The sequence below is a fragment of the Alosa pseudoharengus genome, unplaced genomic scaffold, assembly GCF_046254945.1.
Source record: "Alosa pseudoharengus isolate Yale_2024_CS ecotype anadromous, Long Island Sound unplaced genomic scaffold, YU_APseudo_1.1 YU_APseudo_1.1_scf_24, whole genome shotgun sequence".
Classification (NCBI taxonomy): Eukaryota; Metazoa; Chordata; class Actinopteri; order Clupeiformes; family Clupeidae; genus Alosa; species Alosa pseudoharengus.
This window is the reverse complement of record NW_027468689.1, coordinates 20579263-20598657: the sequence shown is the minus strand read 5'-3', so window position 1 is coordinate 20598657 and position 19395 is coordinate 20579263. Positions and strand designations below refer to the sequence as shown.

Sequence of the window (19395 nt, the reverse complement as noted above, 5' to 3'; positions counted from 1 at the left end):
ATGTATGGGGGGGGGGGTGGGCAACTGAGTGATTACACAGTAAATTCGAAAAGACAAAAGACTGGATGGACGTTTTATGGAAATTAAACGGCCTCCCATTTTCACCAAGGACGCCCACGACTTTGTGAGGATCACGGCAGCCACACCTCTAGCACCAGACTGAGGGCAGTGGGATGTCAGCCGCTAAAGCATGATGGGACAGCACAAATGCATGATGGGATATCTGATATGCTGAGTCAAAGAAGATCAGTATGAATATGCATTCTGACGTCACAAAAACCATTCACATCACATCTATATAAAAGCGGCTGTATAATACAGATCATCTGGTCAAGGAGATATATATTCTCCTGTATTACAGATTTTCTGGTCATTGAAATGTTAAGCCTTTTCTAAACTGGAACATTGAAAACTGCATTACAGATTCCCTGGTCATAACAAGGCGAAACCATTTTCCTGACTAAATCTTATACAAAACTAAGCTGTTTCTCCTATTCATATCTAAGTGTCACTTAAATATAAATCAGATATATATGTTTTGCAGTATTCACATGAACAAAACAATATATCTAATTAAAGACATTTCAATGTTTAACAAGTACATGCTCACTGCTTCATTCAGTGTCATCTTCTTTGTATTTTGTCTGTGCTATAGTCTATTGCATGCAGTTGCATGCCTGTTGCCTAGAAGAAGAAAAAATCACACTGATCACTTTTTGGGTTCCTCATGAATCATTCTGGAGCTGTGAATCATGAATCTTCACAGTGAGAAAAAAGGAGCCAGCGAGGCACCATCGTGCCACTGGCAACCACAGCCACTTTTATTCTATTTGCTTAAATCCCTTGAGCGCGGCAGTGGTCACCTACGGGCCATGTGCATTTCTCACTGACAAAACAATGCCCCAAAGGCTTCGCAACCCACCAAGGAGGGAGCGGAGAGGAAGTTTCAACCCACAGCAGTTACTCAATGCTGGCACTGTAAACCACAAGAAAAAAAGAAAGCGTCAAGTTCTCATTATATTATCAAATAAAAATTTAGATTTAGTCTAATCAGCCTGTACTCGAACACTAATGAGGACCATTAACCTCTGCAACCGTTGTGATTCCGAAGAAAGAATCAAAACTTGTAATTAGGTGGACCATGCTTTTCTCAAGGTCATAATGGAGGGATTTGGCAGCTTCTCTGAGAGAATGATTTGTCTAATGTCTCCATTAGATAGTCCTCATTAGTGTATTAGACCCCTGCTGTGTGTATAAAAATCCTGTGCTGACACAACATCTTCTCACTTTCTCAGATTTCCTCTGAGAATTACATGTGACATGTTCCCCGAACAAAGTAAAGTGTACATTTGAAGGCTGCACTATTGCACGCTCGGTGTTTGTTCAGACTTCATCTCGGTCTCTGGGCGCATATGGCGCCATATGTCTGCCTATGCGTCAGCCATTGTTTCCGTAAGCACCTGTGGTCGAGCGTAGGAGGGACAGCTCTAATTGGACAATCACATCTAAAACGGGCTCTGAAATGCAGATTTTTTTTTCTTAACAAGCTTCCACACACCCAGGATGCGTCTGAAGTCCACGGTGGACTGTTTAGCTACATGGCTGAGAGAGGCAATTTGAGTCCACAATACATTTCTTCGCTTACAGTCCCTTGGTTCTGGTGCACCCAAATAAATAATTCATAAGGGCTCTTTCTCTCTCTCTCTCTCTCTCTCTCTCTTGCTAGTAAAAGGGAAGAGAGAATAAGGGGCTAGTCCCTATATAGTCCACATGAAGGCATTTTGCATGAGCTGTCATGTATGCTCATTGAAGAGGGTGAGGGAAAACTTTTCTATTTCACCCTTTTGGGTTAATCCAACTTATTTTTTTTTCTGGTGTCCTATATTCAACAGTCATTTCACAGAACTCGGTTGTGGTCCAATCGACAGATGCATAATGTGGAAAATAATAAATAAATAAATGCAATAAAACAAATTGTTGGAACATGACAACTAGCCCATAAGGTTCTCCAAAGAGAGACAGACTCTGGTGAATACATCCATTGTCACCGAACCCTCCTAATCAACTCTGTGTGATGTCGTTGAACACAGAAACAAGACAAGCGCTTTCTCCCATAAGGGAGCAATGCAGTTCATGCAGCTCCAACACGCAACCCTTTGTGTAAAGCCTCTAAAGCCCTGTCAGGCCAAGCCATTTTGGTCAGTTCAGTATTTTATGAGCTCAGAGCTATGTGAAGCATATGAACTGTGTGAATTAATGTGCCAACTGGGCGTGGAGGGAATCCCAGAACTGGGAGTGATTAGGGACGTATATTTCGCAGGTTTCAAGCCATGCAACATCATGTCCCCGAGTGCTCGAAGATCCTGCAGACATCTATACCCTAGCCCCCACGCCCGCCAACAAATCACCCCACCACCTGTTTCCAATCTACACATCCACCAAATTGAGTCACTTTTTCAAGTTTTAAGACTTCAAGTTGGATTACGGCCTTCATTGTAGCGCTATATAAATGATTAATGATTCTCATGTGCATTATATATCTGATAGCAACAAACCGGTCAACAAGGCTGGCGTGCAGTTCACACAGCCCTAAAGTGGACATTGTAGACATCATGCCATACAGAGAAACTCTTACATAAGAAGGTCCTGGGATATGGAGAAAATAAAATGGTAAAATTAAAGATTCTATGACCAGGGAACATTGACTTTAATGTCTTTCAACTGGTTGTTGCCTTGGTCTCACATATTGCATTTTTGCTATATTCTTGATGATACTATGCTAGATTATCTACTAACCAGCTTGTAGTGATAAGGCTGTCACTGAAACATAAACAGCTCAGAATAAATACTTCATAATTATAGGCCTAATCACATAGAATTCAGTACAATGTAAATTAAAGTGTTGTTTGATTCTATATGAATATTCACCTCACATACCTGCACAAATAGAGTATGCACTGTGCAGTCTAACCAGCCTTAATGAAACCCTTTGGAGGCATAATGTTGACAGCACCTTAACGTAAACTGCTGTGAATACACACTGTGCACACATATGCTAGCCGCCGCTCAGGATGGAGTTCTAATTAGCTACTGGCGGAGGGGACAGTCTGTTTCCCTTTGGTTTCCCCAGCTCTGAGACAGGCAGAGTCCATGCCACTGCTGCGGCTGCTGCTGTTACTGGTGCTGTAGGCTCCCTGTGGGCCCATGTAGGAAAAGACTGGGTATTGGACTACTCTACTGGGGGGGAGGGGGGGGGGGGCTCTCTATGGGAGGGACGAGGATGAGGTCTCCGTGGGTGTCGCATCCCCAGCAGGTGCCTCGTCACGATGGCAGCCGCGATCGTCGTGACCACAGGCAATCCCTGGTAGATACGGACTACTACTGTAACGTCTCACACCCCGTGTGTGCGCAAGAGTCGGCCCAATGTGTTCAGAGGACATAAAGAGGACACACACACACACAGTCCCCAAGACATTAACCTAATCTGATTAAACTTAATCTTCCTTTAAAAAATGAACTACACCAATTAAAACTTGGATTTAGAATTGCTGAAAAACCATCACCTCACCATCTTCTATATTTCATATTTTTTCAGCCACTTCAACTCAGCTGTTACTGTGTTAAGCACTGTATCTTGGTCAGCATTCCCTACAATGACAGAACTGGACCATAATGTACCTCGACAGTGGACTCCTTCGTCGTAGCCATCCTCGCAGTCCAGAGCTCCGTCACAAAGCTTGTTGAAGTGAATGCACTTCTTCGTGCCTATGCACTGTATGTGATTGAGTGGACATTTCAGCACTACTTCCCCAGAACCTACAGCACAAAACAAATAAACAAGCACATAGAAATTGGTTAGTTGAGAAGGAAAATTTGTGAACACACTGCTAAGCACAATTGTTTTATGATCAGAGACATTCTTCATGCCTCAGCAAAGTGTTTTGTTTGGGACCAAACCATCAGTGAACAGCACATGTTCAGTCAGACAGAAAATTAATAGTGGTGTTTAGCTGAGTGTCTGGCAGGGAGCTGTTAAATAAATGCCTTCAAAAACCTCTCCATGCTAAATGACCTGTGTACTTTGTATGATGCTTTCAAAAGGAAACTGTTGACATTGCATTGTTTAAATCGTTGCAAATACACTGCTGACCAAAACCACAGAGCAAAGAACATACAGGCACTCTTGTTTCCAAGATACTGTATGTAGACCCTTTGAAACTCTGTGACCACACCAGAATCAGTTATAAGCACACAGCCTTACTATCTGTATATACACACATGTTGGCACTATGCATTTCCCTCTACTCTCCCCTATCTCCCCTAAACCATCTTCTTAGCAATGTGCGTGTGTATGTGCACGTGTATGTGTGTGTGTGTGTGTGTGTGTGTGTGTGTGAGTGAGTGTGTGTGTGTGTGAGTGTGTGCGTGCTGCTGCTGCTGCCGTTGCCGTGGTCTCAATCACACCCACAGGACTCCACCAAGGCTCCCCGAGTGGATCTCTGCTCCACTTTCCTGATCTCAGCATGACGATCATGTCTAATTTAACACATGTGAAAACTACTTTCAAATTCCCTCCCCCTTTGTGTCTGCTCCCTTGCTGGTGAAGTTTACCATTAAAAAAAGAAATCCCTGCAGTTCAGCATAGGTAGACCATGTCAACACAACACCCACGGTGCTGCAAGCCCTTGTGGGCCGTACTTCGCAGCAAGGTTACTTAGTGACGTATGATGTAACTTGCCGATTGACCCATACTATGAAATGTGGCATTTTGCCATGGCAATTTAGGCTGTATCTCTAAACTACTCAAAGCAGTAGTTTGTGTTCGTGGTTAGCTTGATGTTACCTGTATATGAACCAGCCCTCCAGCCACAAAGACAAAGATATTGGCACACAGTTCATAAACATGTTCATATAGAGGTAACACAAAGATGAAGATATTGGCACACAGATTGTGAGAGAATAATTGCTCTGCACAAGGGAGTTTTAAACTAAATCTTTCTGCTTATCAATATCATGTTTCCTATGAATAAGGACATTTGGTATCTCTGGCAGATGCTGGGGTCAGATGTCTCCTTCCACTCGCTGTTATACTGCACTCACTGTTAGTTCTGTTGCGTTTTTTTTTTTTTTTTGCCAGCAGAGACTGATCGTCTGCCTAGGCCTATATTATATTCCATTGATAAATGAATGCTGAATATATGATTTAGAATCTAGAAACTGCTGTGTGCCGTGCAGTTGGCAAGGTGTTCTCTTTAAACTGCTTAATGCATCCACGGCTATACTCAATGCTGGAAAGATGAAAGAGAGATTGTAAGTGATCACAGGTTAATTCGGAATAGCTTAAATGATTGATGTAATTTTTCATATGATTCCTGAGGGTGATTGGTGCAATTGACTGTAGCTTCCCCACAAGAAGTAGTCTGAGAGGTCATCACAATTCAAAATGTCCAGCAATATGCTAACAATAATTTATTTCATAATTTACATGCTCCCTTTCTTAAAATTCAGTGTTCAAAAATGACACAAAAATTAAAATGACAAAATTAAACAAATCTTGATTATATTTGTTCAATAACAACACATCATTATAATGCAAGACCACATCAGGAATAGTTATTTTGTACTACCAATTGGCAACACATTTGTTTTGTTTTGTTTTGTTCCTCCTTCCTTCTACACTGCCACAACACAATAATAAATATGCCAAATAAGGACAATGTTTGAGGCAACGGGCAAGCAAATTCAACTAGGATTTCATTTATGAACAGCATGGTAGTATCTTTTTAATTATTCAGTATCCAGCAGTTGGTCAAATTCAGTGATAATACCATCGCTAATCATTAAGGTCGTCAGCACTGAACTTCATTACAGATCATTTATTCAACATTATTATCTATTAACTAACTTTTTCCGAGCCAGATATTCATACTGTTGTTTAGCTTCCTTTTCAGTGTCTTATGTACAGGAATATAGTCCTATGACAGATTTATATGTCTATATGAAAAAATATAAATTTTATGTCGCAATGTTCAATCAGCTCAGTTTGTTCACACTAGTACAACACGTACTAAGACAGCAGGTCATCCCCTCATCAGTGAGACAATCAGCACATTCTTTGACATGGCCCTTAGGATGGCTTTTCCATTGCTAAGTCTACTAAAAACAGCTTTGTGTAAAATAGAGATTCAACAATACAAAGGACGTTTAACCGCACTGTACACTTTTCTAATACGAATAGAGAAGCATCCATGGACACCCAATAATTATAATATGAGCAAAACATGTAATATAACAGCATGGTCTGTAAGCAGTAAAGAGTGGCAACTGCACTAGCTGGCATCATCATTATCTTATGCTAGATGGATACTGCATTCATTAATAAAAATAGGCTTTTCTCACTTTGTAGAGGAATAAGTCAACACAGAACTTGTGCACAAGATCAGAGCACTTCTTTCTCTCTTTTCTTTTCCTTTCTTTTTTTGATAAACGCAAGCGGAAGTGTCATCTTCTGCTCACTCGTCCTCACTTTGCGGATGGATTACATCCTAATCTAACATGATTAGGGGAATGAATATTCAGCGTGTGCAGCTTCGCGTTGGCACACAGCTGGCGTTTAACAGTTGAAATATGACTTCATATGAACACTCCGAATGGGGAATCGCCATTTATTTATCTAGTTATTTATATATCACTCCCAACCACGTCCCCCCGTCAACCACCCAGCCTGCCCGAGCACGGATGAGCGGCCTCGAATGAAAACTCTCAAACTAAGTCGCAAAGCGTAACAAGCCTTTCGGAGGCAGATGCCACCCCCATGGCTGTTATTTTGGGGCGTGCTGCTACTGCTACAAGGTGACAATGCACCCTGCTCAGCATCTTGCACTGACAAGTTCCCAGAATGCACCACACTGAGAGGATGCGGAGAGATGCTTAATTTTGTAGTTGTCGGAAGGGAAGGGTGGGGGTGGTGGTGGGGGCCGGTTATGATGTTGTGGAACTGTGGAACTGCAATGAATTAATGATTAAAATTAAACGATTGCCAACCAGCTTGAATTTATTATGTGGGCTCTGGACAGAAAGAGAGAGAGGGAGCGAGGCTTCAAATGGTGGGACCCCCTCCACTGCAATTAGTTTTGCTGCCATTTTTTTTGATTGAATGGATTATGTTTGCACCCTGAGTAGCTCCATAATTATGCACATTTTTACTCTGAAATATCAACACAACTTAAGTATGATGAATTGCATTTATATATGACTGTCAAACAGGCTTGTGCAAAATTCCAGAATTGAATTGAAACTGGCTCTTAAATTCCAATTCATTTCTTGAATTTCACTTGCATTTCAATTGAGGTAGCAAACAGGAAGCAGAATTGCAATTCGAATTGTGCACAACCCTGCTGTCAAACCAGAGTCTTTCTATATTACATCGAATAAACAATACACACTGGCTGTTAATCGGAAGGTATTTGAATGTGTGTTGAGTTTGTTGTTTATGAGTGTGTGTGTGGTGATGGGGGTTGAGGATGGGGGGTATGTATCTGTTCATCGGGGGGCCAAGCATGACCACCCTCAAATTCCACCGTGTTGCACTTGGTTAAGTAAATGATAAGGATTTGAGTAAAAGACAGAGAGAGGAAAAGGGGAAGAGGGAGAAAGAGAGAGAAAGAGAGAGAGAGAGAGAGAGAGATAATGCTTCCAGTGTAATATCTCATACTCCAGGGAGAAATAAAAGTGCTACTCTGTGAAGCAAGCTTGCCTGTGTGTGTATGTTCCCACGGACTCCTCATACCATACCTGGCGTTGCGGCCTTGCCAGCCAAAGCTAAGTGACTCTTAGCATGGCCCTCAGGACTCTTCAAGCAGTATCAGGTTCAGCTGGAGCTGCATTTGCTGCACCACCGCAACTCAACACAGAGCCAAACACACTAGTCTCCCTCAAAGCCAGCGCTTGTTTATTGTCGCGTATCAAATTTGGAGTTTAATATAGCTTGTGTCAAAACACACAGCTATGCATTATGTGCAATATCACCCATGGGAGACAGGCTTCCTGGTATCTAAATGCCTCAGCAAGCTTGTTTAAGGACCCTTACTGTGCCTGTGCGTAAGATGAGAAATTAATTTCCCTCCAAAAAGAGCCAGATTGAACGCATCACCTGGGTCTGTGTAATGAGGTGTTTTAATCAATTATACAATTCATTTCAACAGCCTGAAAAAAGCTTTATAGAATGTGATTTCAAAAGCCTGAAAAGAAGCTTTAAAAAAAATGTGATTGTGAAATGGAAATGTGTGCATATGAACAATTTGTCATTTATTGTGTAGATACACAGTGTATTCAAAAGGCTTTGTACCACTCATGCATTCTTCTATTCTAAGAGCTCTCACTTCACCACCTTTACACATACACGCACAAACACACACACACACACACACACATACACTCACACACACACAAACACACACACACACAAATCATCTGCAGTTCTTTGTATTAGCATTCCAGGTGCTTAGCAATGCTCTGTTAAAACACAATCATGCAGAAGAAGCCGTTTTTAAATTCGTTAATTTGCTTTTGAAGCCCCTCAGAAGCTGGCAAGACGGATGGCGGAGCGGGTAAGTTGACGAGGCAGCCGAGTCAGTATCGAGTCGGGTGTTGCCTCTGCCTCTCTCTCTCTCTCGCGCGCGTGTTTGCTTGTTTCTCTGCTCTCAGCAGATGGCCGCAGTCACAGGAACAACGGGAAGCGAAACCAGCCATGACTGAATGGCTGCCGGAGAAATTAAAGGGGATTATTTCCCAAATCCCCCCAGCTTTGGCGCCCAACGCAGTTCCTGGAGGTAAATATGCATTTCCGGGGCAGCTAAATTAACCAGGGAGCCCCTAGGGGGGACAGAGCTGAATGGAAATGAATAATGATCTATACAAAATGCTGGGGTGCAAAACTTTCCTTTTTTTTCTCTCCAATAGCACAGCAAAAAAAGGTGTGCAGTAGCCAATCCTTGATCACATTAAGGTGGCTGCTTTTATCCCCAGGGTTGAGCCGCTCCCCTCTACCCCCAGGTTAACTCAGGCTGGAGACATTCTCTGTGTTCAGAGACGCCAGCATCCATGCGGGTTCCGTCCTTCACGTTCTCGACAAAAGCGCTATGCAACATTACACCCACAAACCCTTTCCCAGGTGCCGTTTCTCAGGGGGAATAGATACGTTTACAAGTCATTTATTTTTATGTGGAAAGAGCTGGGAAAGTCACCCTCAGTAAACTGACTTTAAGGAACACGCCAGTGCTTATCTTCCTCTCGCTATCTGGAGCGCCGCGCCACACTGTGCACAGACTTCTGATGACACGGGTGATTATGGCTTCGGGGGTATAAAAACAAGCAGCGCACAGACACACACACACACACACACACACACACACACACACACACACACACACACAGAGCAGTTGATTCTGGCAAGGGCCTGTCTTGGATCTGGCCTTCATCCTGGACACCCAGCATCTGCTGCTATGAGTGTATAAACATAAACACAAATAAAAACAACTGCAGATGCTATCAAACACTGTCAAACTTCAGAGACTAGAAATGATTCTATAGTTTTGTTTTCTGTTCAGTTACTGTACGTAAACACTGCATATGGAATTATGTCAATATTAAACTGCACAAAGTGGCATATGATACGCTATCTAAACTTTAGTGCTTAAATTATTAAAACCTTACCTAGCTTTGATGTTGACATATATGCTGTGCAAATCACAACTCCTCCATATTTAGAAACCGAGTGAAATCAAGCAGTGGTTGATTAGCCAGACTGTTTGGAACATTGCAACAAGATGTAGTGGTTAGGAGAAAAATGCTGAAGAGAAACAACAAACGCCTGCACACCCACCCACGCACCCACACACCCACACACACACACACACATACACGCACGCACACACGCACGCACACACACACACGCACACACATAAAACACATCTCCAATGAACACAAAAGACAAGCTGCTGTCAGAGCTTTAAGTGCTTGTCATCAAAAAAGACATGTCTACAAAGTGTCAGCTAGACTACCCGGTGGGATGACACATCCATGAAACAGGACCCTCCATTGCGAGAACCCACATGCAATAGAACACAAAATGCCAATTGGTATGTCGGTTTAGTAATTATCCGTATACTGCACTGCAATTGGCCAAAGCTCTCTGTGAAGGTCTTAAGATGTTGCTGCTCAAACCTCAAATCATATTTGGAGAGTTGAAGGAGGGGGTAATCATTACTGGATGAGACAACAGGAGCACATAAATCATTAAACAGATCAGCTCTCTCCTCCAAGTGACAACCCAACAAACATTTCACCCTAAAGACCCACATCCACATAGATTTGTTAGTCTAGCAATGATGTTACCAAGGTGCAGATGAGGTGGGAAGTGTAGATAATATTCCATTTAAATTGACCTCAAGTGTGATGGCTACTAAAAAAACCCAGTCCTCAAAAGATTGTGTGGGTTTTGTAAAAACATACACATATACATAATAGATACTTTCCCATTATTTCTAGCTTTATCTTTACATAAAATGAATCCTTATTTGAATTAAACTGTCACATACTTTATGAGTAGGACTAAAATTCATATTACTTTAAATTTACTGCAAAGTCAGCACTATACTCTAGACCAGAGAATTGCATTATGAAGTACAAATATGAAGATATAGCACTAATGATATTCCTGGAATGATTACTAGGTCTGTCCCAACAATCTGTGTTATTTGTAAATTGATTTTGGTGATTAGCGACTTTACCCATTAATTGTGTCTATAAGGGTGGGACAGACAAGGAACAAACAACTGCAATGATTGATTTCCTTTGCCATTCTAGTCTGTAATTTTTAGTAGCAAATGGCTCTAATTTCACCCCCAAATCAATAGGTAATTCTGGATAATAAACAGTTTCACACTGAGACTGTGGAGATATATGCAGAGATTGTAAGCCTGCAAGATGGTCACAAATCAGTTTTAATGACAATGAAATGACAGACAACAGGATAGTTTGAAAGTATGAAAAAGCAAAAGAGAGAGAGAAAGAGAGATAGACAGAGAGAGAGAAAGAGAGAGAGAGAGACAGACAGAGAGAGAGAGAGACAGAGAGAGACAGAAAGAGTGAGAGAGAAAGAGAGAGATAGAGAGAGAGTGGGAGAGGTCAGCCAAAAAGCAGTGATGGTTTCACACAACTCTTTTCCAGCTCTGAGGATGACATCCATTTCTTATGAGTGTGTGCCGTGCCTCCACAGATGGCAGTAAGACCACACCTCCCGCTGTGGTGAGGTGACTGGCAAGGATATTATATGTGACTGCCATCTTCCCTTTGATGCCAGCACACACGTTCCATGCCCTGGCATCGGAGGTGACAACAGGAACATGTGGCAGGGTGGCAAGGTTGTACAGAGATGTTAAGACAGGAGGACAATGTTGAAAAAGGATGCTGTGTGTTTGTACGTGAGTGTGTGTGTGTGTGTGTGTGTGCGTGCATGTGTGTGTGTGTCTGTGTGTGTGTCTGTGTGTGTTTGTGAGTGTGTGTAATTGTGTGCTTGATCGGGCCTAGCTCCTATAGTTATTACTCTGTGTGTGTGTGTGTGTGTGTGTGTGTGTGTGTGTGTGTGTGTGTGTGTGTGTGTGTGTGTGTGTGTGTGTGTGTGTGTGTGTGTGTGTGTGTGTGTGTGCGCGCGGACGCCTATGTTTGTGTGTGCGCACTACTCACATTGGTCTGGGCCCTCATCAGAACCATCTGAGCAGTCATCCTCCCCATCACAGAGCCACCGCACAGACACACATGTCTGCCGGTCATGGCACAGATACTCGCCCACGTCACACACAGGGGCTTCTGGGTAGTCGAGGAGAGAGGGATGGAGGGGGAAATGGAGGAAGAGAATGGAAGAGTCATGACTGGTGAATAAGGATGGCAAGAAACATGACAGTTTTTTTTTTGCAATGCCCTGAAGCCCTGTTAAGGTTTAGAAAGCTGTCATGGTTTTAACACGATGATGAGGATGATATTATGATCTGTGTTTATTTATTTGTGTTTTGATGTTAAGATGTAGGTCTGGTGTTTTAAAAATAGTAATGTGAATATTTCCATACACAGTGAATCATTTCAGGTTCAGGCCAAAGATTAACTTTGAAGTATTTATCTGTGACTTTCAAAAATAAACAGACTTTAAGCCCGACTGACCTCCCTGCCTTTGGATAACTGAGAATGTTTGAACTCGCGGCCCGGCTCTGTCTAGGCCTGCTCAGCTTTCCTGAAAGGTTCCGCTAAACGCGTTCCTCAAAAGCGCTCTGCCACGAGTTTGCGCTGACAAGGTCCTCTCCACTGACTGTCAGCGCAAAGCTGTGATCACACCAGCGAGAGTTGACATGCTTTCGCTAAAGACCTGAAATCCAACCGAAGCCCGTATACCAGGCTCAACCCTTCTCCTTAAAGTCAAGAAAGAAGCTTTGAGTGTCCACCCCCCCCCCCCAAAGACCACGTTCTTGTTTTTGGAGAGTGTGCATAATGAAACACGGCTTTTGTGGCTTTACGTCCGTTGGAAAGGTATGCAAAAAATCTGCCATTGGTAGACGACTTAAGACTCTGATAAAACCTGTGGAGACAGGACTTCCACCGTAATCATTTCCACAACTTCTAGCAAGATCTCCAGCTAAGAACTTGCCGGCCCACACACACCAAAGCAGAGAGCCTTCATCAAACACACACTCCCCCCGGTTTAACGTGACAATCTTTTGATCCTAAGACACTGAGCTTTTTCCTTGAAACACCTTGCACAAAGTTTTTCTTTCTACACACTAAATCTCCATGCATAAAAAATGAGCATTACAAGGTGTCAACTCTGTTGATGATACTGCATAATGTACTGTATTTAATGCATGTACGGCCTACATTTTATAACATAAGACTCAACTAAGATACATCTCTAACATACTAACGTTGTGTGTCCATTAGAACTTGTGATCATACCGAGCTGATGTGTACCTGGCTCATCGATATCACCTGGGCGGCCTAGGTAGTTAAAGGTGTGTCTAAGCAAGATAAAGGTGTCCCAACGCAGGTGTCTGTCTTCCCCAGCCAAGCTAACATTATTTAAAGAAACATCAAACCCAAGCTAACATTATTTGAGGAAACATCAAAGCCAAAGTGTAAGCATACATATGTTACTCATTTTCTATGTGTACTAGCATGTAAGCTTAGTTAGTTTTTCACTTTTAAACTAATTTGTTTTGGCAATTAATATGCTCTGATGTCTTGGAACCCCTGATGAGCACTGCCAAAATCAAGTTGATAAATGTAATCAGCAGCATTTCCCATTTTGCAATTGCTAGGGGCCCTGATCAAATCCAGTGAGAAATACAAAGACTGAAGCAGAATTTATGACAGATATAAGGGCAAAGCCCCTAAATAATACACCTAGAAAAAATAACAATGGATCTACATCAACAATCTGAAAGAAATAATAAGAAAAACTGTTACAAGTTTGTTTTGTTGTCAGCCCAGCCAAACTTGACATTTCCACTTATTACATTTCTCTCTAATTGCCCTGGAGTGTCAGAGGATCTATTCAAACTGGAGACGTTTCTCTGACACAAGTTGAGACAGTGAATAAAATGTCATCCCTGCTCTTTGCCATCTCCAATTAGAAAAAACACACATTAAAATGTCAATCAGATTCTACTGTCACTTCATTGGAAGCGTCCATCAAAGGTAAACAATAGAGTTAGAATGGGTTGAAGTCTGCTTAATAGCTGCTGCCAATGTCTGCTGCAGCATGTGAGATGCTCATTTCCTGATCTCTGTAATCCATTTTTAAATCTGAATACCATTAATGTTGTGGGATAGGCAAAAACCATGTCATTGCTCTTCAAAGATGCAGCCTACCATCAAACAATGCTGATTTCCAATTCATAAAACTTCACACCACACACACACACACGAAAACTGTATCTAGAAAAAAAAAAACAAGCTACTCTTCATGTGGATAACAATGTGTTCTGCAACAGCTGGGACAGCAGCCAAAGAATGTGAAGAAGAAGAAGAAGAAGAAGAAGAAGAAGAAGAAGAAGAAGAAGAAGAAGTAGTAGAAGAAGAAAACAGTGAAAAGATGAAGTGAATGAAGATTAAAGAGGAGAAACTGCAAAAAGGAAGAATTCAAAACAGCCAAAGTTTTGATAACACCCAAATTTCTTAGAGACAAACGTCAAACCGGCATCTGCCTTGTATCAGCAGACAGCGATAGCTCTGAAGTGCTTTCATTTCAACTTGAAGTCAAAAGGTGGAGCAGGGCTACGCACCTGCCTTTCAAGCCCAAGCATTTCCATAACAGTAGGGGGTGTGGGGGTGTGTGTGTGTGTGTGTGTGTGTGTGTGTGTGTGTGTATGTGTGTGTGTGCGTAGCACCTGGCTGAGTTAAAGTCATTACGAGACCTACTCTGTGCCCCCCTGCTGCTTTTTGTGGGCAGGACACATATCCTCATGAAAGCCTGGTGTCTTTGTAATGCCACCAGCATTCAACCCCAGAGCTCGGCGTTTGAGGAGGGGAAGACAGCGGTGTCCGCCAAAGAGCCGCTGGTTCAAAGGCACCCATCAGATTCGTTTTCCCTTTTGCTCACCTTTCTTCTTTTGGGGCTCTTGACAGGAAACAAGCAAGGCAGGAAAGGAAAAAAAAACAATAACTTCCAGTTTTGCATCATCGCTTGTTTGGCTATAGGGGAGTTGAAAGCGAAGGGAACTTTCTGTTAAGTTCTACTTCCCTGCATCTTAAGTATCGCAAACCTGACATGACAGCTAATTCTTTTATGCACCCTCCATCGCCCTACTTGCATGCATAGGGGCCCATACCAGTATACGGTACTTTGAAGTGTGTATAGAGTAATAACATGAGTTCTTGTGTGTTAATCTTTGAAACAAACGCACACACAAATTACAGATATCAGGGTGAGGATAGCATCGGGTATGAACTTAGATGTCTGTTTGTGAGTGTGTGTGTGTGTGTGTGTGTGTGTGTGTGTGTGTGTGTGTGTGTGTGTGCCTGTTTGTCTCTATGTGTGCTGAAACTGGAATAAAGGTGTTAGAAGTCGCGCCTGAAGTTTCAATTATATTCTGTGTAAGTGTCAGTGGTGTGCTGCCCTGTGCCTATATTTACAGTGTCAGAGTGTTATTGTGTTTAGTGTTATTATTATTAAAAAATAATTAATGGAATGCAGGGACTACAAAGAAAATGCTTCAACTATGCCACTCATGGTTTCTCTTCATTCACATTGGGTTAATTTAAACTGGCCTACCTTGTAGAGTGGGAAACATGTATTTCAAGATCAAAGAATCCAGGGCTGTTGTTTATTTCCTCGTTATTAACTTAGGATGCTGTTGTCTCATTGTTGATAACTTGGGTGAGTATTCCCAAATGTTCTTGCTCTGTTTATCCTACTGTGTGTGTGTGTGTGTGTGTGTGTGTGTGTGTTTGTGTGTGTGTTTGTATCCAGGTGTGAGTAATATAAGTTACAACAACATCAACAACAACCACAACCATAACAAAACACACACACACACACACACACACATAAAAAACAAAAACAAAAGACCTTCTCTGTCTCTCTGCAAATGGATTACGCCCAGCGGAGTGGTGTGGCATACCTACAGAGAGGTAGATAAATGACATCAGTAACCTCAGGCCACTCTGAACCTCTCGGCCATCCATCACGGACGAACACCCTCCGAGGGGAAGGCCGAGTCCTAAACAGGGTCAATAATGGGTCCGTTTGGTCAGTGCTCCACGGGTGAGGCCCACTAATCATTGCAAGTTTTCACCACTCGCTCCTGCCACAGCAGACAGAGTTACAGTATTTCAGGGGTACACCATACGCCCCAGCAGTAAAAAAGGGCGAAATCATTAAAGCAACAATATGTAACAATTTTGACTTAAAACAACGGCTTCAAAATCATTTTGATGACTCTTAAGAGGGAGAATGGCGTCTCTTTCAATGTCACTGGGTGTGTGGAATGCCTAGCATTGCTCTAGGTAACTTTGCCATTCTCTCAGGCCAGAACAGTGACCCCCTTTCATCATCATTTTGACACACCGGTGGTCCCTTTGGCTTCATTTCTGAACATGCAGGGCAGTCTGATAGACTTTCATGAAACCCTGCACATTACAAACTAACTCTAAAGGGGTACCCACCCGGTATGCTGAAAAGGGATAAATCTCAATTCTTGCATAATGGCGCTTTAAATCCCCAAAGGGGGTGTCTACTGATGAATTCTTTTATCAATCCACACATTTGCAGACAGAAAAGAAACAATTGTCACCCAGGATTTTGATTTGCAAAAGAGAAACACCAAGGTGAGGTGCTGGGTCTCAGATTAAATCTTGTCACACATATCATTCAGTCACAGCAGTCCGCTCTGTATCTATCCGCCATCCGTTAAGTTTCATAAAATCCCAATGATTGACAGCCGAGAGGCGGTGAATGCAGATAAGGGCCTCTCTGTTCCCCTCGTCGCATCTCATCCATGGCTAATATCTCACGTTTAAACGGAACCAGAAGGAAATCAATCCAGCCAGAGTAAGCACCTCGAATTAGTTGTGCATCCTTTAGTCGTTTAAAGAGGGGAGCACTGCATTTTTCCCTCTACAACAGACGTTTAACTAATGGCTATCAACAATGCATTAGCATCCGAGCAGTCTCTTAAGCACTCACCAGAGCTAGCACAAACACCTCTGCGATGAGCCTCCTGCACTCTCACATAATCCCTCTCACTAAGAGCGCATGAATAATTCAGATATATATTTAAAAAACGGGGGGGGGGAAATGGTCTACGAATCAGTGCAGATTTTGGCATGATTCTGCTTAATTTGATATTCCCTAAGCTAGCTGGAAATACTCAGGAGACCAATGGTTGGGGGATTTTGTTTACTCTTTTTTCTCTCTCTCTCTGAGCGATCGGTGTAGCTGCTCAGAGAAAGCATTTGATCTACCTGGTGTTATCATAACAGTCCTGCCGCACAGCCTTCTCAATAGACCCACATCTAAAAATAAAGGTGGATCACACAACAGCACTACATCGAATCAACACCATGTGTTTTGGATACTGTATTGAGTCCTGATCTTCTGCTGTCTACAATAAATACAATTTAATGCACCTGGAACCACTTTTATGGATGTACTTGGATTTCGGTGACTGTCTGCAAGCTTTTTATCCATTGCCGTTTTAACCAGTTTGCTAGTGAATTACTTCACCGTATTGATATCATTTCACATAAATGCATAACAGCCTGCCTGCATTACAGCCATCGCCCACGGTGGTCACGTTCTCTCTGCGCTTTTGAGTCAACCCGATTCAATTTCGCTCGACTGGGGCGTGAGGGGTGAGAGGCGCTGGAGAGTTTGTTAGGCAGGGTGTCAATGGAAGGCAAGCACAAACCAGCATTGATTGAGCAGAGACTTGAACCCACTGTCGCCCCAATTGATTCTATTCCTCTCAGAACTCTGGTCGGCAAACTATAAATAAAACACCCTTGGAACGCCTACTGACCTTGCTATGGATTGAACATTTTCAGGCCTTGTAACAGTGGTCTTGGCTGTGGCCAAACCAACACTTTGACCCAGTTATTCAATGAAGGTCTATCTGCTTTCCCCCCAGTTAGGGCCATTTGTCTAAATGTCATAATGCTCTGCTTGCAAAGATGTTGACAAGCCATGGCATAAACATCTAATTATGATTTATTGTTGAAAATGATGAATAAAAACATACAAACAAATGCTTACCAATGCATGAAAATAAAAATGTGTGCACACAAATAAAAAATAGCTTATTTTGTTAATACATCAGCATTACATCCATTGTAAAATGATGAAGCTCTCTTAACTTGTTAAAAAGCTTCATTAACATGTCTCAGTCACAGAAATTAATTTGCAACGAGTAGAACTAAAAGTGCTCCAATCAGGTCACAATGCTGTACAAACCATTAATATGCCATCCAATAGTATATTGTTACACTGAATAAACAAAATAATCAACACAAATTGAATGCAATCAAATTTAGTCTTTTTTTCTGAGTATGGAAAATACAATTAAAATTGATTTGATTAAAATTAACTAATGTTTGCCACACAGTCAACAACTCAAAGTTGTAATAATCGATCTTTGTTTATGGCTGTAATGGCCAACAATGCATACATTTAGTGGTAAAAAAACTCAATTGCATACAAGAAAAAACATATTGCTTATACTTCAACAGCAACTTGTATGCATAACATACTTTAAAAACTTTGGCTTTCACTTTCTCCATCAACTATGGCCTACAGTGCTCTACACCATGTAAGCAATGAATACCATTTTCCAAAATCCTGTCTAGCAGTGACTTTAAACAGAAACCATTTTTATGAGTACAAGCTGCAGTAAATCCAACAACCTATGTCAGGCCATAAAAGCACTCCTGTCCTCTGGAAGATGGAAAAGTATGGGTATTTATGTTGTGCAAATGAGAAGCAGATTGTGCTTGTGCGGAATGTAAATATGTGACCTCATCCATCATGAAGGGAAAACTACCTGCATCCACCAGACTGGGGAGGGAGGCTTAAAGTCTACCAGTGTGAGGGTGGTGCGTCCTAAGATGTTTCCCATGGGAAAATAGTGTGTCTAATTTATCCCAGTAGCCCAGTCTTCACACTTCCCAATCTGACAGATTAACCACTGCTCAGAGAGACTTCCCCTTATCTGCAAGACATGCAGGTACCTACACACACACACATGCATGGACAGACACACACACACACACACACACACATACACACAAAACACACACACACACACACACCACACACACACACACACACACACAAACAGACACACACATAAAATAGCTGCTTGAATCTTGCATTAGAGTTGCAAAGCTGACATGCTCGGCATTCGTGACGTATTGCATTTCACAACACACATTGCGGCAGAGCTTTCAGCAGCCCTGACGTTTCTGGCTTCGCCGTCTCCGCTGACCCTCCGCGATAGATGCCTCTTTACCAGTGGGAGGAGTGTGTCACCGCACTGCTGTTATTGATGCCGTCTTCTCAAAATAAGACTCTGTATGGATTCAGCTCTGTTTGATATCAGCTCCCAGCGCGCACTGTTGTTGAAAATGAGCCCACATGAATCAAACCCATGAAGTAAACGGGATAAATCTCCAGCTGCTTGGAAGGATGGTGTTTATACTCTCTTGAGTAAAAAGAATAATAATGATGCGAACATAGAGAGAAAAACTCACTATCTGACTCTATGACTCACTGTTCCAAAAAGCTTGTTTTTAAAAGACACAGTCCCATAGGAGTATCCCTAAGATGGACAAGTTATGGGAATGTAACATCTT

General features: G+C 42.2%; 1 protein-coding gene across 1 annotated transcript in view; it reads right to left on the bottom strand.

The window, feature by feature from the left end:
* The window catches only part of LOC143142500 (low-density lipoprotein receptor-related protein 1B-like), a 252224-nt gene that overhangs the window by 212043 nt on the left and 20786 nt on the right, over positions 1–19395 (bottom strand). Inside the window, exon 2 of the mRNA XM_076303422.1 lies at positions 3679–3816. Within this exon, the coding sequence (XP_076159537.1) occupies positions 3679–3816 (138 nt within the window). The remainder of the gene's footprint in view (positions 1–3678; positions 3817–19395) is intronic.